The 27,942-nt window shown below is 39.2% G+C and overlaps 1 protein-coding gene across 1 annotated transcript; it reads left to right on the plus strand.

The window, feature by feature from the left end:
- The first annotated feature begins 21,378 nt into the window (after positions 1-21,378).
- On the plus strand, positions 21,379-24,298 carry LOC138885996 (uncharacterized). Its single transcript, XM_070167016.1, has 4 exons — positions 21,379-21,546; positions 22,131-22,228; positions 22,499-22,870; positions 23,650-24,298. The coding sequence occupies exons 1-4, from the start codon at positions 21,379-21,381 to the stop codon at positions 24,296-24,298; spliced, it is 1,287 nt and encodes a 428-aa protein (XP_070023117.1).
- The last annotated feature ends 3,644 nt before the right edge of the window (positions 24,299-27,942 follow it).

The following is a 27,942-nucleotide window of genomic DNA, read 5'->3' on the forward strand; positions in this document are numbered from 1 at the left end:
TTAGGTCATTCGGACGAGGTTTGATAGACTTTTTGATCAAAAGCGTAATTTTAGACTTTTTGGAGTTCTTAGGCTTGAATCCATGGTTAATTCGATGTTTCGATGTTGTTTTAGGGGTTTTAAGGATCGATATAAGTTTGGATAGTGGTATATGACTTGTTCGTGCTTTTGGTTGAGGTCCCGGGGGCCTCGGGATGATTTCGGATGATTAACGGGAAGTTTGGAGTTGGGAATTTGCACCTGAAGTTGTTGAATTTGCTGTTATAACCGCACCTGTGGCTTGGGGACCGCAGGTGTGAGCCCGCAAAAGCAAAAGTGAAGCCGCAGATGCGGCCAAGAGGAAGAAAGGCTGCAGCCGCAGATGCGGAATTCTGGGTGCATCTACGAAGGCGCAGGTGCAAGAAGGTCATCACGGGTGCAGTTGCTAGCGGACAAGTAAAGAAAAGCAGATGCACACCTGGGACCACAGGTGCAGGTCCGCAGGTGCGATAATTGGACCACATATGCGGTTTTGCTGGGTCAGAACATATATATTTTGCCCTTCGCGAATTTGGGCTATTTTTCATAACATTTCAAACGAGAAGAAGCTTTGGGGAGCATTTTCAAGGGGGATTTTTAGAGGGATTCATTGAGGTAAGGTCCCAGGTTCCTAAGCTTGTTATTATGGTGATTTTTATCGTTGCTAGCATGAAATTAAGGGAGAAATCAGTGGTAAATTAGGGGTTAGAGCTTGGCTTATTGGATAGCCTTGAGTGGTGATTTGAGGAACCATTTGAAGTCCGATTTTGGTACTTTTGGTATGACTGACCTCGTGAGAGCATGAGGATTCCGAATTTGTAAATTTTACCCGATTCCGAGACGTGGGCCCGGGGGTCTTTTTTTTTAATTTTTCCTAATTTTTCGTGTTAGCTTAGAATTAATTAGTGGAATCAGTTACTTGAAGTTATATTTACATTATGCAATTGATTTGAATAGATTTTGGCCATTTGGAGTCGAGTACTCGTGGCAAGAGCGTAGTTTCAGGTTGATTTTTGAGCCGGTTCGAGGTAAGTGGCTTGCCTAACCTTGTGTGGGGGAACTCCCCTTAGGATTTGGTATTGTTTATATTTGAAATGCCTTGTACGTGAGGTGACGAGTGCTTACTTGTGCTAATTGTTGAAAATCCCATTTTTATTAATTAGCTAGAATTGTGTTTCTTTTCCTATTTATTCTACTTGCAATTTAAGCCTACTGTTAGTTTAGGGAAGTATGTCTAATTGACTTAATTGCTTTACTTGCTCAAACTACCTTATTTGGATTCTGTGCGGCATGCTAGGTTAGAAATACCCGTTTTACATTGGTATGAAATTTGAATTGAATTGAGTAGTCTTCGTGTTACTGCTGTGTGTTTACTTTGGGACTACGGGATGGTATCTCGGGAGATCCCCCTGCATGTTTACTTGAGACTACGGATCGGTATTCCAGGAGATCCCCGTATACTATGAGTTGGGCTACGAGATGGCGCCTGGGAGATCTGCTGGATATTTATATTTGGGACTACAGGATAGTATCTTGGGAGATTCCCGATTGTTACCTCTGTGTTGAGCGGTATTCCTTCTATGATTATTTTGGCTCTATTGTAGTTGTTGTTGTTCTTACTATCCTATGTTACTTCTTATTGTTTGTACTTAATTATAATGTCTTATTCTACACTATTTTACCTTGTTTGTTTTATCTAAACTCAGTAGGGCTCTGACTTTCCTCATCACTACCCGACCGAGGTTAGACTTGACACTTACTGAGTACCGCTGTGGTGTACTCATGCCCTTTCTGCATATTTTTTTCATGTGCAGATCCAAGTACTTCGACTCAGCCCTACTACCCTTGAGGCGAGGTGATTCTCCAGAGACTTCGAGGTATATCTGCCGCTTCCGCAGACCAAGGAATCCCTTTCCATTCTCCCTTATAGTATCAGCCCTTCTATATTTACTTTTGTTTAGACATTCCGGAGTTAGACACTTGTAGTTATTCAATAGCTTGTGATTTCATGAGATTTCGGGTTTTGGAAAATGTAGTTTCAGTCTGAGAGTTGTATTGTATATGCCAAGTGGCATCTTTAAACCTTCATTATGTTTATTCTACAATTTTTAATTGTTTTATCGGTTGTTTTCCCTTTTTCCGCAAATTGTTAGGCTTACCTAGTCGTAGAGACTAGGTGTCGTCACGTTAGTTCAAGGGGGGCGAACTAGGGTCGTGACAAGTTAGTATAAAATCTTTAAGTTCATAAGAGTCAAGAATCACAAGCCGGTTTATTAGAGTTTCGCAGATTGGTATGAAGACGTCTGTACTTATCTACGAGAGGCTATGTAATTGTTAGGAAAATTCCACTTCATTTGATTTCCTTGTCGTGCGAAATTTTTGATATCACAATTCTAAACTTCTGTTTTCTGTTCTCTCATAGATGGTGAGGATACGTGCTACTAGAGATGATCAGGCACTCGTGCCCCCTACTGGAGCCATCAGAGGTCGGGGCCAGGGTAGAGGCCGAGGACGCGCACGTGGTGCAGCCAGAGCACCCGCGCGAGCTGCCATCGGGTGCCACCAGTAGTTCCAGTCGGAGTCCAGGCACCTGATACACCTACTACTACTACTACTCCAGCTCTCCAGGAGACTCTTGCATAGTTCATGAGCATGTACACCACTCTGGCTCAGGCACGGTTGCTTCCCCTTGCTACAGCTACATCTCAGGCAGAGGAGGAGCACAGACTCGCACCGCCCGCACTCCTGAGCATCAAGAGCATGTTGATCAGGTCCCAGAGATTATTCCTGTGCAACCTGTAGCCATAGATCAGCCCGAGGACAGGACAACGACTTCCGAGGATGAGCAGTAGAGGCTTGAGAAGATCAAGAAGTATAAGCATCCTGTATTCAGTGGTCTAGCATCAGATGATGCTCTAGGATTTCTAGATGAGTGCCACAGTATCCTCCGTACCATAGGCATATCCGGATCAGGCGGGGTTTCTTTCACTACTTTCCAGCTTCGAGGAGGCGACCTGGGAGACCGTGCAGGATATGTGTAGTCGTTACCCTAATCTTTTCGCTTCTTCAGGTATGTATCTGTGCTCATTCGAGGAAAAATGAATGTTTAAGTGAAGGAGGATGTAATGACCCGGCCGGTCGTTTTAAGAATTAATGCCCTGATCCTCTATTAGTTGCTTTCCCCATGTTTGTTTCTACTATTATGAGTTGTCGGGAAGATTTGTTTGGAGTTTCAGAGAGTTTTGGAACACTTAGTCCCTAAATGAGGGTTAAAGTTTTAGAATTAGGACCGTAGTTGGAGCGGTGTGAAGATAGCCTCGGAATGGAATTTCGTTTGTTCCGTTAGCTCCGTTGGGTGATTTCAGGCTTAGGGGCGTGTTCAGATTGTGTTTTGGTGGTTCGTAGCTTATTTAGGCTTGAAATGCCGAATGTTGAATTTTTGAAGTCTCTGGTTCGATAGTGAGATTTTGATCTAAGGTTCGGAATGGAATTCCGAAAGTTGGAGTAGCTCTGTAGTGTTGAATGTGATGTGTGTGCAAAATTTCAGATCATTCGGACGAGGTTTGATAGACATTTTGATCAAAAGCGTAATTTGAGAGTTTTTGGAGTTCTTAGGCTTGAATACATGGTTAATTCGATGCTTCGATGTTGTTTTAGGTGTTTTGAGGATCGATATAAGTTTGGATAGTGGTATATGACTTGTTCGTGCTTTTGGTTGAAGTCCCGGGGGCTTCAGGATGATTTCGGATGATTAACGGGAAGTTTGGAGTTGGGAATTTGCACCTGAAGTTGTTGAGTTCGCTGTCATAACCACACCTGTGGCTTGGGGACCGCAGGTGCGAACCTGCAGAAGCGAAAGTGAAGCCGCAGATGCGGCCAAGAGGAAGAAAGGCTGCAGCCGCAGATGCAGAATTCTGGGTGCATCTACGAAGGCGCAGGTGCGAGAAGGTCATCACGCGTGCAGTTGATGGCGGACAAGTAAAGAACCGCAGATGCACACCTGGGACCACAGGTGCGGGTCCGCAGGTGCGATAATTGGACCACATATGCGGTTTTGCTGGGTTAGAACATATATATTTTCCCTTCGCGAATTTGGGCTATTTTTCATAACATTTCAAACGGGAAGAAGCTTTGGGGAGCATTTTCAAGGGGGATTTTCAGAGGGATTCATTGAGGTAAGGTCCCAAGTTCCTAAGCTTGTTATTATGGTGATGTTTATCGTTGCTAGCATGAAATTAAGGGAGAAATCAGTGGTAAATTGGGGGTTAGGGCTTGGTTTATTGGAGAGCCTTGAGTGGTGATTTGAGGGACCATTTGGGGTCCGATTTTCGTACTTTTGGTATGACTGACCTTGTGAGAGCATGAGGATTCCGAATTTGTAAATTTTACCCGATTTTGAGACGTGGGCCCGTGGGTCTTTTTGGTAATTTTTCCTAATTTCGCGTGTTAGCTTAGAATTAATTAGTGGAATCAGTTACTTGAAGTTATATTTACATTATTTAATTGATTTGAATAGATTTTGGCCATTTGGAGTCGAGTACTCGTGGCAAGAGCGTAGTTTCAGGTTGATTTTTGAGCCGGTTCGAGGTAAGTGGCTTGCCTAACCTTGTGTGGGGGAACTCCTCTTAGGATTTGGTATTGTTTATATTTGAAATGCCTTGTACGTGAGGTGACGAGTGCTTACTTGTGCTAATTGTTGAAAATCCCATTTTCATTAATTAACCAGAATTGTGTTTCTTTTCCTATTTATTCTACTTACAATTTAAGCCTACTGTTAGTTTAGGGAAGTATGTCTAATTGACTTAATTGCTTTACTTTCTCAAACTGCCTTATTTGGATTATGTGCAGCATGCTAGGTTAGAAATACTCGTTTTACATTGTTATGAAATTTGAATTGAATTGAGTAGTCTTCGTGTTACTGCTGTGTGTTTACTTTGGGACTACGGGACGGTATCTCAGGAGATCCCCCTGCATGTTTACTTGAGACTACGGATCGGTATTCCAGGAGATCCCCGTATACTATGAGTTGGACTACGAGATGACGCCTGGGAGATCTGCTGGATATTTATATTTGGGACTACAGGATAGTATCCTAGGAGATCCCTAATTGTTACCTCTGTGTTGAGCGGTATTCCTTCTATGATTATTTTGGCTCTATTGTAGTTGTTGTTGTTCTTACTATCCTGTGTTACTTCTTATTGTTTGTAATTAATTATAATGTCTTATTCTACACTATTGTACCTTGTTTGTTTTATCTAAACTCAGTAGGGCTCTGACTTTCCTCATCACTACCCGACCAAGGTTAGGCTTGGCACTTACCAGTACCGCTGTGGTGTATTTATGCCCTTTCTGCGATGTTTTTTCACATGCAGATCCAGGTACTTCGACTCAGCCCTACTACTCTCGAGGCGAGGTGATTCTACAGAGACTTCAAGGTATATCTGACGTGTCCGCAGACCGAGGAGTCCCTTTCCATTCTCCCTTATAGTATCAGCCCTTCTGTATTTACTTTTGTTTAGACATTCCGGAGTTAGACACTTGTAGATATTTAATAGCTTGTGATTTCATGAGATTCTGGGTTTTGGAAAATGTAGTTTCAGTCTGAGAGTTGTATTGTATATGCCAAGCGGCATCTTTAAACCTTCATTATGTTTATTCCGTAGTTTTTAATCGTTTTATCGATTGTTTTCCCTATTTTTGCAAATTGTTAGGCTTAACTAGTTGTAGAGACTAGGTGTCGTCACGTTAGTTCACGGAGGGCGAACTGGGGTCGTGACAATGGACCTCCACATTAAAATCCGGACGCGCTCCTAAGTCCAAAATCACCCAACGGAGCTAATGGAACTGACAAAACTCTATTCCGAGGTCAAATGCTAAAAATTCAAACTCGACCAATTTTTCCAACTTAGAACTTAAATCTTGAAGTTCATTCTTCCAAATTGATTTCGGATAACTTGAAAACCAATACCAACAATTTACGCAAGTCATAATACATCATGCGGAGATACTCGAGCCCTCAAGATACAGAGCGAAGTGCTGATTCTCAAAACGACCAGTCGGGTCGTTACATGTAGTCTTTGACATTTCATGACTTGTACAAATGTCCACAACTTTTATTTCTCCTTTTAATGTAGGTTGTACCATCAACTTAACATTTGCACACGGTGAATGATGAAGGAAGGCATTATACTATTTGCCACCTAGAGAAAACTTGCAGTTGTGGGCGGTTCCAAGTTGCCGAATTACCATGCCCACATGCTTGGGCTGTCTTGAAAAGCAGTTTCTAATGCCAGTAGATTATTGCTCGGACTATTATAAATCAAAAACTATTGTAATGATATACGAGGTGCCCGTGTATCCACTGCCTGACCAAAGTGAATGGAATATACCAGCACATATATCAGAGGAGGTTGTCTTACCACCCAAATAAAAATGACTTCCTGGAAGGCCAAAGAAGAAGCACGATAAGCCGCTAAGTGAATTATTTCAGAAGAAAAATCAACATTCGTGTAGTATATGTGGGCAATGAGGACATAATCAGCGTACTTGTAGAAATGCTCCCCGTAGAAATTAGTTCATGTTCTGATTTTAATTAACGATATGTCAAAGATTTGTTCAAGTATTCTATTACATATTGAATTATTGGTGTATTGGATTATTATTTTATAAATACATATTGTAAATTAGCTTATGTTATTATTTAGTTTATTCTTTATATAGCAACATATATGATTCAGAATACACTTATATACATGTGAATACAGTGCTATATATTTATTCATAATTTTTGGAATACATATTGTAAATCATCTTTTACTATTATTCAGTTTAGTCATGCATGCAGCAATGTACATGAACCTGAATACACTCATATACATGTGAATACAATGTTATATTTGTATTCACGATTTTATGAAACATAAGCTTAGTCAGCTTGTACTATGCTTCAAAAATAAAACAGGATATATAGTTAAATTCGAAAGATAATAAATAGAATAAAAATACGATGAATACAACCATTGAATACAATACTGCCTATCATTTAAATATAGCAAAATATAGCTGGATTATTGCAGGTATTTAAAACCATTGCATTATGCTGAATATAGCAAGGATATGTATCATCATACTACAACTATATAAAATAAAGAACAGAGGTATGTGGATGATTATGCTAATATATAAATACAACATCATATATACTTTAACGGCATAACTTAAAGGTTGTTATAGATTCATTGATTTTTAACATCTTAAAGACAAAAAAGACATTCATGTATCCAAAAACAAAAAAGGTTGAAACCATGATGTATTCAGTTATAAGGTTAAAATACAATATATTTTACAGGAAACTATTCTAAATCAATCTTCACAGATGTATCTGAATTTGTGATTTGCCTAATAATTTTTGCGGGTGCTTCATTGTCGTTTATGGCATCGGTGTTTATTTTTCGCATAGCATAGTCCCAAAGGAGGACACCATATCTTTGACGGAGTAAATTGACATCAAAAGTTATTTGTGGAACTAATTCATAAATGCTCAAATACTCTGCGTGTGCTGCGACATATAACCCACAATTCCTGAAAAAGTAGATTGACATAGTTAAATATAATTCATATTTAAGAGATTATAAATGAGACAAGAATTTAAAAAAAGGATTGAATGCATACATGTTGAGGCACATTCGAAACAAAAACAATATCAAAAGGATTAATTTGTGCCTTGTCATTATATGATGATTTACGGGACCAATCTATGCCTTGCTTATCTCTGTAAAAATCACTGATCGATAGGTACAGAGATACAAGCTTAGCAAGCTTATATATCTCAGAACCCACATAATCATCATGACCAGCTGATCAGTAGGAGTCATATACATTGATGCATCTCTCCTTAAATGAGATAACTGCCAATATCCAGTGAAGTTTGTCTTTCAAGTTGAATAGTATCAAGACATTATCGACCATATGCCATGGTACATTAGCTAGCAATCTGTAGCCCCTTATATATTCACATACAACATCTTCTTCCTTAGCTACACTTGCATCATTATCTGTATCATTACACTTGTCGAAGATTTCAACAATTCTTATCTTGAATATACAGTCAACAGTGGAGTATTTGAGTATGCCACTTTGATTGTACTTGCCCTTCTTTTCAGGTAGTAAAATATGATATCAATATGCTGTATATAAAATTGAATACATAGCATCAATCCATTGAATAAAAAAATGAAAACAATCTTTTTAACGGTGAAATATAGTTAATGTATATTGAATACATTGAATAAATAACTCAATATAATGAATATAGTGATTATAAACATACTACAATACTTTTGGATAACTTAACTAAGATTAATTAAAAATACATCTGAATACATAAGTAATATTAATTAAAAAAATATAAGAATACATACTGCAATATATTGAATACATACTACTGAAATACATATTGTTGGATAAAACAATGAAATATAGTGAAGTTTAAGATAAAGTGAAGACACTGATTATAGTGAATATAGTGAAATACATTGAATACACTGAAATACAATAAATACATTGAACAAAGAGAAAACACTAAATACAGTGAAACAGTACATGTGGTGAATACAGTGAAGATTATGAAGACAATGAATATAGTGAAGTTGAATACATATTGCAATACAATGAATACAGTGATTATCAACCTTTGATATTAATTATATACAGCAGCAATATGTATTGAGAATAACTTCACAACTTTTAAATTTAAAATACATCTGAATACAATGTGAGAAAAATAGTGAATACAGTGAATCCAAAATTTGAATAAGCTGAATAAAACAGTTACACACAAATTTACACACCATGAATAAAACAGGTAAATAAATTGAATGTATAAGGGTTATATCTTACATCGTCATTCCATAGTTGACTGTCAAATGACAGAAGATAAAACCAATTTTTTGAAGTGACTTCATGAACTCCAAAATCTAACGGTATATGCAGTGTTGACTTGTGTTTCTTGTAATGGTCTTTCTTATCCTTTCTACAAGGATTTGGAAAAAACATTATACTTCACATTATAAAGGGTAAAACCATACATTATAGATCTAAAAAAGAAGCTTACTTTTGATCATGTTTAGCAAGAAGACCATCAAGACCCATTTCTCGAATTCTTGAATGACTAAAGTATGATGTGGCCCCGATATTAAATCATCTTCAAAGGGATATTTTTTATCAAATATGGGAGTCAACTTTACTAAAGTACCTGCAGTTCATCGGAGTCATTAATAAGCGACATCTAATTATAGTTAACATGAAGATAAAACATCGTTTATGTATAAAAATTTACTAACCGGTCGAGTCGAAGTTTGTCTCATAAGGCAAAGAATTTCATTGACTTGGACGCCGAGTCCTATGAGAAGGTAAAGGCGGTGAATCAACAATTTTTGATACTGGATATATCACAATTCTAGTTTCTAGAATTTGACTTGAAAGGTCCTCATTCGCCAACTCAAATTGTGATACGTATATTTCTCCGGATAAATCCTCGCCAGTTTTGGGTGGTATGACGCAAGACACCGCTGATGTAGTAGGCCCATCATTTCTTAATTCACCATTGACAAGATTATCCTCTGTAGATGCATTTAATGTGTCTCCAATTAAAATAACATGTGGATGTCCATCGGCATGAATGTCAGTGTTCAGCTTCCTTTCCATAATCTTAACAAACACCCCATAGAATATATTAATATATTACATATTTGAAAGAATTATATTTATCAGATTAGAATAAACATAAAATATCAAATTCAGAGTAGGTGTACACACTTGTATTCTGCCAATCTATCCGCATGTATTCTATAAATGTATTCACTGATATAACATTGTATTCACATATATATGAGTATATTCTGAAATATGTATGTTGTTGTACGCATGATTAAACTGAATAGTAGTAAAAGCTGAATAACAATATGTATTCTGAAATTCATGAATACAAATATAACAATGTATCACATGTATATGAGTGTATTCAGGTTCATGTATGTTGCTTTATACATGATTAAAATGAATAAATATAAAAGCTGATTTACAATATGTATTCAGAAAAATATGAATACAATCATAGCAATATATAAATACACTGATTACACATGTATTGCTATACTACATATATTATTGATACTCATTTTTTTTCTATATATTTTATAGACATATATACTTTTAAAATAGCATATATATGCATATATAAGCATGCACAGGGTTTTTATAATTTTTCTATAATTTTAGACACTTTAAAATGATTTAATTCTTCCCCTTTTACTTATAAAATCTCCAATAATTATCCTTTAAATTATTGTTTTGGTAATTTAGACATCTAAATCCTATATTTAGGCCAAAATAATGCTTAATTATTTTTGTGCATTTTTTTATAATTTCATCTACAGTTTTAAAACTAATTTGCATATATTTGCAATACTAGCCCTATTAACGCATAATTACATTTATATGCATAAAATGATCTTTTATATTTTTAAAATATTAAATATTTATTTTAAATCATTTTAGTATACGAAATCATTTTTAGAAATCATCTATTATTTATTATAAATTATATAGAGTTAAATTGGCTACTTAAAACTTAGCCAAATTGTATTTCAATTTTAGCCTAATTTCAACTCAATACACCAGCCCAATTCCTAATTGAATTACCCGACCCAGGCCCCAAATACATCCTACCTGACCCAAAAACCATCAGATCCTGGTTGTTGATCTAAAAGATCAACGACCCTCGTTTGTTCTTTCCTTTTTAATTCCAAACGGCCCCCTAACCCTAATCATTTCTCCACATCCGCCGCCCTAAGATCCTTTCTTCTATCAAAACACTCTCAATCTAACCCTATCTTCAACCGCCGGCCTCCCATCTCCGATGACCTCTCATCGCCTCTTAAGCCTCCAATGGCTTCTCTCATGCCATGCTTGCCTTCTCTAAGGTCTTCAAGGGCCCAGGGTCATGCCGACTTACATTTAGGGTTCATCTCCTGCCTGTTCCTGGCTATTCCAATGTGATTCCAAGCAGAATCATTCAATATTTGCCACGATCTTTGAGTTTCTGGACAAGTTTCTTCATCTCTATATGGGTTCTTTCGAAACCCTAATTTCTTTTCTATACCTCCTAGATCTGTACAGATCTAGGACAATCTGAGTTTGTTTCTTGAATGTTTTACACTGTCCTTGAGGTTTTTTTACAAGAATCATGCGGTTTCAAGTGTTTTTCATCTTCTTCTAAACTAGGGTTTTCGAAACGTCTTTTTCGAAACCTTGTTTAACTGATTCTTTGTGTTTAAACTTCTATTTCTTACATATCTTGACTGATTCAATGAGTTTACTACATCTTTAACTCGTCTATGTTGAAAGCCCAAATTTTTAGGGTTATTTGTTTGGTTTTGTGTATCAACATGACTGACCGGTTCTCATTTTTGAGTTTTTGTGATTTCTCGTGACTATCTTGCCTTGATATGTTTCTACTGAGTTTCTTAGCCTGAATTTACACTGATTTTATATGCTTATGTTCATCTTAACTGTTCACATCAAGACTTGCTTCTTTCTCACTGAATCAGTATTGTTTGACTCTCATGTTTGCTAGAGTGGTATATCGACTCTTAACTATCCATGTCTTACTTTATTTATATGCTAAATGCTAACTTTTTTCATGACTTTCTCTTTGATTGATTCTGAATTCCTGTTTCTTGGTCTGATTTGAACACTTTCCTTTAAACCTTCGATTCATACCTTTATGCTCAATCTGAGTGATTCTCTTACCTTGTCTGCGTTGTTACTTAATTCTTACCGACTATCTCCTTAATTAGAATTTTCTGAAGGTGGCCTTAATTGTTTACTCTATGACTACTATGTTTGAATTATTTCCTTGTCTGATACGCTCCATTTACACATTGATTTCTTTCCTTATTTGCTACATGTTCTTACCGTTTGAACTAATTCCCTTAATTAAGGGAGTACTTGTACTGATTTTGCTCTAATTAGTTCTAAATTCCATAATTACTGTACAACTGTGATTCTTGCCTTATTTTACCTAGTTTCGATCTACTATTATATATACTCTCTTCTCCTTTCATTACACACACGAATAGATTAGTTCAAAACTTTTCTGCTCTCTCTCTTTGGTTGCTAGCTATTATTCTGAGTTAGCCGGCTGCAAGCCAAGGCTAACTATTGTGCTCTCCTATTCCTCACTTTGTGTTTATTATCTCTCTACTGGTATATCTTGATTTCAATTCAAGTCCCAAAACCAATATGTTTCTTTTATTGCTTCAGTTTATCATGTTTCTAATTTATTTCTATCTATGGTTCTGTTGTTCAACATGCAATTGACATGTTTACATTACTCCTTCATCTAGCATGCAAGTCTAACCTTCTTAGGGCCTTTCAGAACATGTTCTACCCCCCTAGTGGTCTGTCTCAACATGATTCTACCCTGTTTTGAATGCGTGTCACTTTAAATGACTGATTCTATGATTGTTTCTGAAATTCCTATTATGTTGGTACCAATAGTTATCCTCTAATCCCTTAAACCCCCACAAGAACTGCTATGCTCCTGTATACTATGTGCTCTATGTGTCCCCAATTCCTATTTCCCTGTGTGAAGGACTATTATTTGACTGTTGCTGAACTTTTTTGACTGACCTGCTGTTTGTTTATTTACACAACTATTTTCGGAAGCTGTTTCACTAAACAACTCTCTTGTTTACAAAATTATTTCAACTAAGTCTCTTTTTACACTGCTTTCCTACTAAAACCTTTTCAAAACTATGTCCAGCAGTCTCACCCCACTCTTAGATCCTTAAGTTCTACCCCTCCAGTGTGTGACTGCCTTAGGATCCCTATGAGATTCCTTTAAACTCTGATACACTGGACTTGGCACTTCCACACTACACTTACTCAGTTTTGGTTATAAAGTCTAGGTGTGAGCACTGCCCGGGATCCTTAAGATCCTTAGGGAACTTTGACGCACCTAGACAATGATATTTTCTATAGAATTTGGCATTTGAGGCTATTGGAGGCTTGGGAAAATCATTTGGGCCCATTTTCAGGCTTCCTATAGTGTAACTTCTTGTTTTCTTTTCTACTTATGTAATTCATGCAATATTGGTCTGTAATAATTTATTATAAACAAATATTGGGGGTTGGCTAGTGAAAGGGGGAGGGTAGTCATATATGTTATCAATATCAATGGGTAGAAACTATGCCTTAGGTTTACATTTCCTCTATGTACATTAGAATCCATGTTTAGGACCAATATATTCCAAGCATGCCATGCATTAGATATCATGTTCTTAGGTTTACTGTTTCAGTATCTCGCTTGATATTGTTTCATCACTTAGAAAACTTGCTTTAGGCTAAATAACAGCACTAACATAAAATTGTTTCTCCTGCACACTTGATAGTATGATGCTGTAACCTTTATACATTTAGAAATCCTGCTTTTCTACAATCATGCTGTACATTTAGATATCTTACTTTAGGAATCTTGCATATCAATCACTCTATACCTTATGTGTGCATATTAGATACCATGTTTAGGTTCTCATTCATCCTCATTCAGCTACGCCTAGTTAAACTACTGATGCATGAAAAGGAATATAAACGTCTCATCATGCTTTAAACAAATTAGTGATAACCCTGCCTCTTTGTAACACCTAGAACAAAATGCTCTTAGGCAAAAATGACTTCCGAACTTCTATTGGTTCTGGTAATGATTGTGCACTATCCCACGCCTAGGCAAGCCTTAGGTATTCAACTCTCACTTGAAACTGCCTTTTGTGTGTGCTTCCTAATGATTAATGGTCTTAAAATCAGTAGGCAAACTGATTAGGGCCCTGCTTCTGGGTTAGAAAAATAAAACTGCATATTTCATGTGTTCTGATATTCGCCTAGACAACATGTCTGAGGATACTGTTTAACAATATTGCCCTTATTTGTGTTTGAGTCGTGCTGTTTACATGCATTATCTGTGGAGGTGAACTTGAGCCTCTTATTTACTATTTCATACTTTTATTTGTTGAAGTCCTATGTGTTCTTTCTTGTCTCCTTAGTATTTTCTCCTTTAAACCTTAGGCGTCTGTCTAGAACTGCCTTTAGGTAGATGTCCTAAATTCCTCCAGGACCATTAAGAAGGGACGGGTAACAACACGCAATAGAGATCGCTAACCAACACACTCTTTAATAACCGCTAAGGGGTGGGAAGGTTAGATATGGTATATGATGACTATGCACTAATGTCACGTGTAGTCCCCCATTGAGAAGTGTTTACCGGACATGTGTGGGGTGATCCTGTAAACTAACCAACCTAAGACCCCTCATTTCTCAAATTCCTTGTATTTAAAGCTTTATACGAACACAACTTGTTCAAATCTTTTGTCTATTATCTTAGTCATACAATGTCCAACCTGCTGTTATTTGTAATTATGTGTTTAAAACTATTTATTTGTTAATAGACTAGTTCACAAGTATAAGTTCGGTTGGGACCCACCGTTGTGGACCGAAAGGGGTGTCCAACACCTTTCCCTCGAGGTTATTTCGAGCCTTTACTCTAAATCTATGGTAATGCAAACCAATCCAAGAGTTAATCGCTCTGGGTGCCCTAACGTACCATAATCTGTTAGGTGGCGACTCCTCAAGATACCCAATTCCCAAAAGGAAATGAGTTATTAACCCCCCTCCATGAATGTCGAAACCCGGACCTCTCTCCACGGAGGGAAAAAAGGGGGCGCGACAGTATGGAAACTCTGTTGGGGATACTTTTAGGCTCTTACCATAACGAACTTATTTATGAATTAGTCCCAAGCATGATTTATCCCGTACCCTTTCCTCTTGTCTCAATTTAACTGTCTGTTTTCTTGTAAGCATTTATGATTTTTTATCCTTGAAACTGACTTGTCTTTTTGTTTCTTTTCTTGTAACTGTCTTTCAATTATTCAAATACTGCATTTATTTTTCCTATGTGCAAATACTTGACTACATATTATTAATTGCTGCATAACTCATGCTCCATATCATATTCCACTCGTGTGTATCAAATCCTATAGCAACGCTTTAATGAGTGGTTGCGCTCTTCCTATTTACTACCCTTAAATTCGGAAAGGCTTATTTGCGGTAAAACCAATCGATCAGCGGTGCAGTCGACGGTTCCGTGCCTTCCCCCTCAAGTTGTCCGCTTGAGTGTACCTGTCTAAAACCCCATAGTAGCCTTACTCTGGTCAAAATTATGCATGCATCATGGTCAAACCTAATCGGGTCATTATGCTATCCACATAATGATCCTTTAAGAAAAGCCTTATCCAAAAGTCCATCGGTTTTTTCATAATCCCAACGGACACAACCACGTTCTGTGCATTAATTTGGAGAACTAAATGTCGATATGCTGATCGTAAATGTATAAATAGTCGAGTCTGGTGGGGGTAAGGCCTAACCCTTTTGTTTTGCAAAAAATAAGGCATGAGGTCCCCAGATTCAGTATGGTTAGCAACATCCCACCATTGATGCTAGATTGGTGGGAGGACCTTTCCTCAAGTGACAAAAAACATGTGAGAAAGTACCTGAGTAACCTGCCTTCCTTGCTAGATATTGAGCCAAACAATAAGTTGATCGAGGCTGCCACTTTATTCTGGGATAGTGAGAGGGCTGTGTTTTGTTTCGGCGACATAGAAATGACACCGCTTCTAAAAGAAATTGGAGGGCTTGCGAGATTGACTTGGGATAGTCTCGGGTTATTGGTACTAGAAAACTATACTAGCAAGGAATTTCTAAAGATGATGGGGCTAAAGAAGAATGTCGAACTAGTGTGCTTGAAGGAATCTTACATACCTTTCGATTACCTGTATGAGAGGTATGGCCATAGCAAGTCTTTCTGTACCTACCATGATGAGATCTCTCTCACTTCTCTGGTTCACATCTACCATAGAGTGTTCATATTCATTGTATACTTCTTAGGCCTGATAGTGTTCCCAATGAAAAAGGGAAGAATCCGCACTAGGTTGTCCATGGTCGCCAAGACTTTGATGGAAGGGATTAATGGACAGATAAATACCATAGTTCCCATGATCATAGCAGACATCTACAGGGCTCTCGAGTGCTATCAAAGAGGGGTTTATCATTTGAAGGGTTGTAATTTGTTGCTGCAGTTATGGTTGTTGGAGCATTTCCAAAAGGGTCACTATCGCTAAGAATTTTCGCGAAGGGCTTAGAACGACCATATAGCCTTCAATCACCCCAAGAGGATGACCTACATTCCAGAAAAATTTGCTCAGCCAGAAAGTGCCAAAGAATGGGTAGAGTTCTTCGACAATCTGACCGAGGAACAAGTGCAATGGATGTTTGAATGGTTCCCAACAGACGAATTCATCATCAGATCTAGGGATGCTCCGCACTTGGTGCTGATTGGGTTGAGAGGGATATACCCATATGTCCCTATCTGAGTTATGAGGCAAGCAGGCAGGAAACAAGTTGTACCAAGGGTTGTCAAGATGACTCATTTCAGGGCAGACTTTTAAGATGACAACGTCCCTTATAAGTGCCAAGCTCAGCATATGTGGCACTGCAAAATCATTGTGAAGAAGAACACCATTGAGCTAGACAGGTATCATGCAGGGTGCGAGCCTCTCAACTCGTCATGGTTAGAGGACAATCTGAAAGGACTAGTTGAGGGAATAGAATCATAAATGAAGAAGCTAAAGCTCAAGTCAAATATAACGGGCTGTGCAAGAGGGTCCACGACTCTGAAATTGAACATCGGGAAATATACATGAGAGGAATACGAGGTTGATCGAGGAACAGAAGGAAATGACAGTTACTTCCAACAGGAAACTGGAATATTTGGAGCAAGGAATGGTGGAGCTGGAAGGTAAAGTCATAAAGAGGATTGAAAATTGCCAGAACGATGAAAGAACTGAAGGAGGACATCTGACCAGAGTCTACTTGCTGCTGGTGCTGCACGAGCTGGGGGATCTATATGATGGAGCTGGGGAAGGTCCTTCTGGGACCAAATAGGCTAGATTTATTTGTTTTTTCCTAAAATGTAATAAGGCCAAGTGCTAGTAATGGCTTATTTTCTTATCTTAGTGTCATTTTGGGATTCGTCTATTTTTATATTATGAAATGAAGAATTTTTTGGCATTAAAAGTTTTCCAAATTTATTTGTCGCTAGGCCTACCTCGGGCACAACGAGGTTCCCAAAGTAGGACATGAATTTATATTTTTACAATATGTGTTTAAATACTACAAATATTTCAGAATCCTCACTAACTTGTTACCTTTTTGTTTTTTCTTATTTTTATTATTCCCATCCCCTTAGGTTGGTTCACTCATACTGGCCTCATCAGTGTATCATACCAGATTTAAAGGCCCTCCACCTCCTCCTCCTCTAAGCGGTACAAAGGGCAGAGGAAAAGCAAAAATGGATGACTTAAGTGGTATCCGAAAGGAGAATATTGAGAACGCAGAGACCTTAGATAGCAGTAGTACTCCGGCCCCAAATTATCTAGTCTTGATACTGGAACAAAAGATACTGGAACTACAAGGAGAACTTGAGCAGGTTTGCAACTTGGCAAACTTGTCACTCACCCTCAATGTCCCGACATCCACCAACAAAACACAAAGAACCCAGCACCTCCTCAAAACACACAAAACCAAAATCCTCCCGCGCCAAATCAATACACAACTCCACCGCAAAAACTCAATCCACTATCAACTCCACCATAACATCATCATCAACCAATTCAGTACCCACCAACCACCACTTACCACACTCCCTAAAACACACCACAACCCATTCCTGATCCCCAAAACTCCACCAATGACCATCATTACACCCAAATCCCTGGTACCCATCAAAGCAACCTTATATATGTGGAAAATGTACCTCATTCTACCCAACCAATCTCCTATACACCGGAATCATCTAAGAAGGACATGCTTATTAAAAACATGGCTGAAGAACTTAAGAAGTTAACAAGCCGAGTTCAAGATGTTGAAGGCGACAGAGGAATAGAAGGTTTAAGCTATGAAGACCTGTGCATACAGGCAGATGTGGAACTGCCTGAGGGATACAAACCTCCTAACTTCGAGATGTTCAACGGCACGGGTGATCCCAAGGCTCATTAAGGACCTATTGTGACAAGCTTATCGGGGTCGAGAAAGATGAAAAGATCCGAATGAAGCTCTTTATGAGGAGTTTTACTGGGGATGCTTTGTCTTAGTATTTCAGCCAAGATCCCAAGAAATGGTACAATTGGGTAAAACTGGTATCAAATTTCATGGACTGGTTCAGGTTCAACACATAGAATGCACTGAATATTTTCTACATTCAGAATCTTAAGAAGAAACCTACTAAGACTTTCTGTGAATATGCTACTCATTGGAGGTCGGAAGCGGCCAAGGTTAGGCCCTCTTTGGACGAAGAATAGATGAATAAATTCTTTGTCAGAGCACAGGATCCACAATATTATGAGAGGTTGATGGCTATCGAAAATCACAAATTTCTATGACATCATCAAACTTGGAGAAAGAATTGAAGAAGGAATCAAGAGCGGTATGGTAACGAACTTCGAGGCACTGCAAGCCACAAATACGGCACCACAATCAGGTGGCATATCGAAGAAGAGAAATGTTGGGGCAGTAATGGTGGCCCAGGGTCTAAAATCTCCATTTTTCTATCAAACCCCTCCACCCACATATCAAACACTTCCACCCACATATCAAACACCTCTGCCCGTATACCAAGCATCACCGCCTACATATCAACCTTCATCTCCCAGATATTCCCAACCAGGCACTATCCATCACACCTATAACTCCCAATCAACACCAACTCGCCAAAATTATCCAAAACCAAGACCCAACTTTGACCGCAAGCCACCCAGATAATACACCGCCATTGCTGAGCCCATCGACCAATTGTATGAAAGGTTGAAAGCCGCAGGTTACATCACCCATATTCCCGCTGTCACATTAGATAATCCATCCCAATGGGTCAATCTGAACAAAACTTGTGCTTACCATTCCGATATGAAAGGGCACACCACTACTGAGTGCCGAACATTGAAGGATAAGATCCAGACGCTAATTGACAACAAGGTCATACGGGCGAAGGAAGCTGCACCTAATGTCTGCAATAATCCCCTCCCTGATCATAGAGGAGATGGTGTACATGTGATAAAGACGAATGAAGAATGGGACCTTGAGGGGTTGATCGGGCTTATCCGAGAAGGTGATGACTTTAAAGTTGCGGTCACACTTACCCCTATTGTGGTACATACTCAGTCACCAAACGAGGTTGAGGTAACTACATCAGTTCCATTCGAGGTAGAGGTGGCTCCGCCTGCAACCACCCCCGCTCCATTTGAAGTAGAAGTGGTCACACCTTTCACTATGACAGTATCAACCACACCCCCATTCAACTCAAAAGCAATACCCTGGGATTATGTTGAGGCTCGGTAAAAAGGGAAGGCCAAGGCAGAGGAGTCTGACGCTGCACAAGGAATGACTAGAACTGAAAGAGTCTACACATTAAAACATTTGGGAGGATCAAGTAAGGATGCCACTACTAGGCAGCCTATCATTGAGACCGGGCTAGATGACCTCTGGAGGAAAATATAGGCAAATGAGTATTCTATTGTTGACCATCTGAACAAAGTCCCTACTCAGATATCTATCTTATTACTATTGCAAAATTCAGAGGCACACAACAACGCTTTGATGAAAGTGTCGAGAGAGGCTTATGTACCCAACATCACTAGCAGAGAAATGGCCAACATCATTGGGCAAGTGCTAGAAAGTCATAAGATCATCTTCCACGAAGATGAGCTACCACCTGAAGGGCTGAATCATAATCGAGCATTACATATTACGGTGCAATTTGAAGACAGGTTCATTGCCAAGGTCTTGGTTGATGGAGGTTCGAGCCTAAATATTTGTCCATTGGACACTCTGAAAAGGTTGGACAAAGGTTTCCATGAAATACGGGTATGAAGCATGAATGTGAAGGCTTTTGATAGGTCCCAGGGGGCCCCAATCGGGGAAATCAACCTTTGCTTGCAGATGGGGCCAATTGGTTCGACGTCGAATTTTAGGTACTCGACATACCAGCCTTATATAACCTTCTGTTAGGACGACTGTGGATTTATGCCGCTGAAGTTGTGCCTTCCACACTACATCAAGCCGTGAAGTTTTAATGGAACTGCCAGGTGGTAATCATCCACGGAGATAGAAGTAACCCCATCTGCACTAGTCAAACCATCCTGGCCATTGGATATAAAAGAAGGCTAGGAGGACAAACCTATCATCATATTGAACAGGTCAACACCGTCGAGAAGGATAAATAATGGAGTGGTAAAATAGAAAGTATATTGGCATGGTCTGTATATGAACCTGGCAAAGGGTTGGGAAAGAACCTTCAAGGTATCACTAAGCCAATAAAACTAAAAAATCATGGTACCACCTTTGGTCTTGGATACCAGTACACATGGCAAGAGTGCAGGGATTGGTCACCCCCATGGCGTGGATCGTATTACCCTCTTAAGCAGCCAGTGCCACATTTGGAATAAGCTTTTCACCAGGATGATATGATATGGGGGGGGCGCAGAAGAAGAAGCACTCGCTGGGTTGAAGAATTTGTTCTTGGAGGATGAAAACATGGACTGCAGTGCCATAATTGAGGAGGAGGAGGAAGAAGGCCTCACTATTCAGACTGTGAAGAAAGGAGCTGTCCTCAAGAACTAGACCGCCACACCATCCCAAGTCCGCTGAGTCCCTGGATAGCTTGGCAGAATTTACTATTATAGCCATTCTAGGCATTTAAGATTTCCTGTAATTTTGTTTTAAGCTTTACTTGTTTCAAAATAAATGCTCGATTTATCAAGCCGTACTTTGTCTGGACGATTTTTCAGTTTTAATCAAATACATTTGCTTTTTATTATTCAGTACTATCTTTACATTTTTCCTTTTTACAACGTTATTATTACTTTTCCTGATGAACCAGAAACGGTGAGATGTAATGAGGCAATGCAACATGAGAATAGTGATTCAGAGGAAGAAGATGAGATATCTGATGAAATTGTCAGGGAGGTTGAAAATTTTGAAAATAATCCCAAGTCCAATATGGACGAGACCGAAGCAGTAAATTTAGGAGATGTCGAGACCGTCTAGGAGACCCGCATCATCATTCACTTGTCACCAACCAAGAAGGAAGAGTACATTCGCTTCCTAAAAGAGTTTGAGGATATTTTCGCATGGTCATATGATGATATGACCGGTTTGAGCACATCTATAGTGGGTCATAAGTTTCCTACTAATCCCATGTGTCTGCCAGTCAAGCAGAAACTCCGAAAGTTCAAACCAGACATGAGCTTGAAAATCAAGGAGGAAGTTACCAAGCAGATCAAAGCCAAAGTTCTCAAGGAAGTTGAGTACTCAACCTTGTTAGCTAACATTGTGCCAGTTCCGAAGAAGGATGGGAAGGTCCGAGTATGTGTTGACTATCGGGATTTAAACAAAGCAAGTCCTAAAGATGACTTCACACTACAAATATACACATCCTGATCGATAATTACACCAAGCATGAACTCAAATCCTTTGTAGATTGCTTCGCAGGTTATCAACAGATTTGGATGGATAAAGAAGATGCAGAGAAGACAACTTTCATCACACCGCGGGGTGTGTACTGTTATATGATGCTGCCATTCGGTCTGAAGAATGCTGGGGCCACTTACATGAGAGCCATGACAACCATCTTCCATGATATGATACACAAAGAAATAGAGGTGTATGTAGACGACGTCATTATCAAATCCAAGAAGGCCGCAGATCATATAGCGGACTTGTGAAAGTTCTTTGCCAGGATAAGGAGGTACAATTTGAAACTGAACCCCACAAAGTGTGCATTCGGGGTTCCCGCAGGAAAATTATTGGGATTCATCATCAGTCGTCGAGGGATCGAGCTGGATCCATCTAAAGTCAAGGCTATTCAGGAGTTACCACCACCTAAGAGCAAAAAGGACGTGATGAGCTTCCTAGGATGTCTCAACTATATCAGTCGCTTCATTGCACAGTCTACAGTCATATATGAACCCATCTTCAAGATGCTATGGAAGGATGCTGAAACAAGCTGGACAGAGGATTGTCAGAAAGCTTTTGACAAGATCAAGGAGTACCTGTCCACACCACTAGTTCTGGTCCCCCCAGAACCAGGACGACCTTTGCTACTCTATTTATATGTATTAGATGGAGCCTTCGGATGTGTTTTGGGACAACATGAAAAGACAGGAAGAAAGGAGCAAGCCATATATTACTTGAGTAAGAAGTTCGCACCTTATGAAGCACGGTATTCTCTGCTTGAACGCACTTGTTGTGCTTTGACCTGGGCAGCTCAGAAATTGAGGCATTACTTCTGTGCCTACACTACATACCTCATATCCAGGATGGACCCTCTGAAGCACATATTTCAGAAACCCATACCTATTGGGAAGTTGGCTAAATGGCAGATATTATTAAGTCAGTTCGATATCGTCTATGTAACTCAAAAGGAAATTAAGGGGCAAGCATTAGCAGATCATCTTGCTGAAAATCCAGTGGGAGGAGCATATGAGCCTTTGAAAACATATTTCCCTAATGAAGAAGTGACATTCGTAGGGGAAGACATTATCGAAGCCTCTGACGGTTGGAGGATGTTCTTTGATAGAGCTGCAAATTTCAAAAGAGTAGGCATCAGTGCAGTTTTAGTATCAGAAACGGGTCAGCATTATCCGGTGTCTGCTAAACTCAAATTTCCCTACACCAACAACATGGTAGAGTATGAAGCCTGCATACTAGGACTCAATATGGCAGTCGACATGAACATTCAGGAACTGCTGGTGATCGGTGATTCAGATTTATTTGTGCAATAGGTACAATGAGTATGGGCCACCAAGAATTCCAAGATATTGCCATATCTGTATCATGTGCGGGAATTGAGAAAGAGGTTCACGAAGATAGAATTCTGACATGTGCCCCGAATTCAAAATGAGTTTGCCGATGTATTAGCCACTTTGTCATCTATATCATCCAGATAAGAATTACATTGACCCCGTTCCGATGAGGATCCATAATCAGCCGGCATATTGTGCTCATGTCGAGGAAGAAGCTGATGGAAAACCTTGGTTCCATGACATCAAAGAGTACTTATCAAAACGAGAATACCCGGAGCATGCAAATCACACTAAGAAACGCACACTCCGGAAATTGTCAAATCACTTCTTCTACAGTGGAGGGAACTTGTACAGAAGAACTCCTAATTTAGGTTTACTAAGATATGTTGACGCAATGGAAGCTTCTAAGCTACTAGAGGATGTACATGTTAGGACTTGTGGCCTGCACATGAGCTACGAAGATACTTAGGGCCGGTTACTTTTGGATGATCATGGAAACAGATTGCATCCCATATGTCCGCAAGTGCTTTCAATGCCAGGTGCATGCCGATATGATAAAAGTTCCATCAAACGAGCTCAATGCAACAAGCTCACCTTGGCCATTTGTCGCCTAGGGAATGGATATTATTGGTCTGATTGATCCCACCACTTTAAACGGATACAGGTTTATTCTGGTAGCCATTGATTACTTCACAAAATGGGTAGAGGCTGCATCTTACAAAGCTGTAACCAAGAAAATCGTCGCATATTTTGTCAAGGATCGAATTATTTGCCGATTCGGAGTCCCTGAGTCTATTGTTTTTTATAGTGCCACCAACCTCAATAGTGATTTGATTAAAGCTATGCGTGAAACTTTCAAAATCAAGCACAAAAATTCCACAGCCTATAGATCGCAAATGAATGGAGCCATAGAAGCTGCCAACAAAAACATCAAGAAGATATTAAAGAAGATGGTAGAGAATCATAAACAGTGGCACAAAAAGCTACCTTTTGCTTTATTGGGATGTCGCACTACAGTTTGCACATCAACTGGGGCAACTCCCTACATGCTGGTTTATGGTACCGAGGCTGTCATCCCAGCCGAGGTGGAGATTCCTTCTTTAAGAATCATACAGGAAGCTGAACTCAGCGATGCAAAGTGGATAAGAAGTCGCTACGAACAATTGGCCCTTATTGATGGAAAGAGGATGAATGCAGTATGTCATGGCCAACTTTACCAGAACAGAATGTCTAGAGCTTTCAACAAAAGCGTCAAACTAAGACAGTTCTCACCGGGACAGCTAGTATTGAAGAAAATCTTCCCATATCAATAGGAAGCCAAAGGGAAATTTTCCCCCAACTGGCAAGGTCCGTACATGGTTCACAGGGTCCTGTCATGAGGAGCACTCATACTTGCAGAAATGGACGGACAAATATGGCCGAAACCAATCATTCCAGACGCAGTCAAGAGATACTATACTTAGATTATCTACATTTTTTCATATGATGTAATTGAACTATGCTTGACCTGATTCCATTTTAAGAGGGGATACGTAGGCAGCCCTGTGGGTTCGGTCATATCATAATAAAATTTTCATTTCCCCCCAAGCATAGAAACTGGGGCAAACTTTTGAGAAGGACCCTCAAAATTCCGGAGCAATATCAGCCAATGCCATCACATGCCAAAAAGTCAACAATCAGTTAAGAAACTGGGGCAGAATTTTGAGAAGGAGTCTCAAAATTCCGAAGAAGATTCAGCAAGGATTATTATCCGCAAATAGTCAGAAGATCACCTACTAAACTGGGGCAGAATTTTGAGGACCCTCAAAATTTCAATATAAGAGAGCTGCAATGCCTTTGAGACGTGTTACAGTCACTAAATCATCAACAATTATTTGATATATCAATACGTTTCTAAAAACAACTTTATTTTTATCAATAATTGCATATCTTCGAAAATGCTATTTCCATAACAGTCAGGTGTCACCCAGGGGAACTCGAAAGGGCTTTCAGAATCGAGCAAAGATAAGCCAGCAGATAGAAGCACGAACCAACCTCCCCCCATAAAAATTACAATTTTTTTTGAATGCAGGCACATTTGACGTAACGACAGTGCTCGCAAAAGCAAATTCACTATCCATCTGGCCATCAGACGCTGAATATATCTCCAGCTAACAAATACACTACTCTTATTTGCTACTCGCTCTTTGCATGGGACTAATTCCTGTCCCCCATATTTGCATGAGGCTAATCCCTGCCTCCACATTTACATGAGGCTAATCCCTGCCTCCCTACCAGCATAAGGCTAATCCCTGCCTCCCAATTTGCATGAGGTTAATCATTTCCTCCATACCTGCATGAGGCTAATCCATGCCTCCTCATTTGCATGAGGCTAATCCTTTCCTCTATATCTGCATGAAGCTAATCCTTGCCTCCCTACCTACATGAGGATAATCCCTGCCTCCCAATTTGCATGAGGTTAATCCTTGCCTCCATACATGCATGAAGTTAATCCTTGCCTCCATACATGCATGAGGCTAATCCCTGCCTCCCCATTTGCATGAGGCTAATCCTTGCCTCCGTAACTGCATGAGGCAAATCCTTGCCTCCCTACCAGCATGAGGCTAATCCCTGCCTCCCAATTTGCATGAGGTTAATCCTTTCCTCCATACCTGCATGAGGCTAATCCATGCCTCCTCATTTGCATGAGGCTAATCCTCTCCTCCATAACTGCATGAGGCTAATCCTTGCGTCCCTACCTGCATGAGGCTAATCCCTGCCTCCCAATTTGCATGAGGTTATTCCTTGCCTCCATACCTGCATGAGGCTAATCCCTGCCTCCCCATTTGCATGAGGCTAACCCCTACCTCCATACCTGCATGAGGATAATTCCTACCTCTGCATTCGCATAGGACTAAGCACTGTCCCTTTTTGCACAAATATTGCTCTATTTTACTAACTATTTGTTTTTCAATCGGGCTAAGCTCTGCTCTCCATTTCACAAAACTAAGCCTTGCCTGTTATCATTATAGTATTGCATATCATGGGCTGAAATATCGCTAATCTATCCGAAGGCATCATAGTTCGGAGGCACCATTTTCTTGGCCCGAGAAAATCATTTCATGACCTGCAATTCCCTTACTAAACAATTCATGGCCCAGGAAGTCATGGTCCAAGGACGTCATCTTTAACCGTCCAAAGACAACCTTCATGGTCCAAAGGGAATCTGCATCATGTTTAAATTTTCGCAAATACATGTTTGTATTATCTTTTATCTGCATTTAACCAGTAAGAAACCAATATCCTAGCAGGAGCAATCTCGTTCCAGTTCCTTCAACTGCCTCGGACCTTAACTACTCACCATAGCCGCTTCGGCACCTCGTGTGCATTCTTGCAATGACTTCATCGGCATATCCCGCCGATGAATCCCGAACTACACATGGCCTGATTACTATAATACCAGGGATATGTAGGCAACTCAAAAACCGAAATCCGGCCTTTGTCTTTCAAAACATCTCGTCCGGTCAAAATTGGCCATTATTTCTTTACCCGAAAACTCTGTCATCCTTCCTGGGTAAAGAGGGGCAGCTGTTGATGCCCAATTTTCCCTATATATTTTATAGACATATATACTTTCAAAATAGCATATATATGCATATATAAGCATGTACATGGTTTTTATAATTTTTCTATAATTTTAAAGTCTTTAAAATGATTTAATTCTTCCCCTTTTACTTATAAAATCTCCAATAATTATCTTTCAAATTACTGTTGTGGTAATTTAGCCATCTAAATCATATATTTAGGCCAAAATAGTGCTTAAGTATTTTTTGTACATTTTTTTATAATTGCATCTACATTTTTAAAATTAATTTGCATATATTTGCAATACTAGCCCTATTAACGCATAATTACTTTTAAATGCATAAAATGATCTTCTATATTTTTAAAATGTTAAATATATATTTTAAATCATTTTAGTATACAAAATTATTTTCTAGAAATTAGCTATTATTTATTATAAATTATAAAGAGTTAAATTGGTTATTTAAAACTTAGCCAAATTGTATTTCAATTTTAGCCTAAATTCAACCCAATACCCTAGCCCAATTCCTAATTGAATTACCTGACCCAGGCCCCAAACACATCCTACCCGACCCAAAACCCATCAAATTCTGGCTGTTGATCTAAAAGATCAACGACCCTCATTTGTTCTTTTTTTTTTAATTCCAAACGACCCCCTAACCCTAATCATTTCTCCACATCCACTGCCCTAAGATCCTCTCTTCTCTCAAGAAACTCTCAACCTAACCCTAATCTTCTACCGCTGACCTCTCATCTCCGGTCATCTCCAGTGACCTCTCATCGTCTCTTAAGCCTCCAATGGCTTCTCTCATACCATGCTTGCCTTCTCTAAGGTCTTCAAGGGCCCAGGGCCATGCTGACTTGCATCTAGGGTTCATCTCCTGCCTGTTCCTAGCTATTCCAATGTGATTCCAAGTAGAATCATTTTATATTTGCCACGATCTTTGAGTTTCTCGACAGGTTTCTTCATCTCTATATGGGTTCTTCCGAAACCCTAATTTCTTTTCTATACCTCCTAGATCTATAGACGATCTAAGTTTGTTTCTTGAATGTTTTACACTGTCCTTGAGGTTTTTTTACAAGAATCATGTGGTTTCAAGTGTTTTTCATCTTCTTCTAAACTAGGTTTTCAGAACTTCTTTTTAAAAACCTTGTTTAACTGATTTTTTGTGTTTAAACTTCTATTTCTTGCATATCTTGATTGATTCTATGAGTTTACTATATCTTTAACTCGTCTATGTTGAAAGCCCTAATTTTTTAGGGTTCTTTGTTTGGTTCTATGTATCAACATGACTGACTGGTTCTCATTTTTGAGTTTCTGTGATTTCTCGTGACTATCTTACCTTAATTTGTTTCTACTGTGTTTCTTACACTGATTTTACACTGATTCTAT

Source organism: Nicotiana sylvestris, chromosome 2 (assembly GCF_000393655.2).
Source record: "Nicotiana sylvestris chromosome 2, ASM39365v2, whole genome shotgun sequence".
In the NCBI taxonomy this organism is placed as follows: Eukaryota; Viridiplantae; Streptophyta; class Magnoliopsida; order Solanales; family Solanaceae; genus Nicotiana; species Nicotiana sylvestris.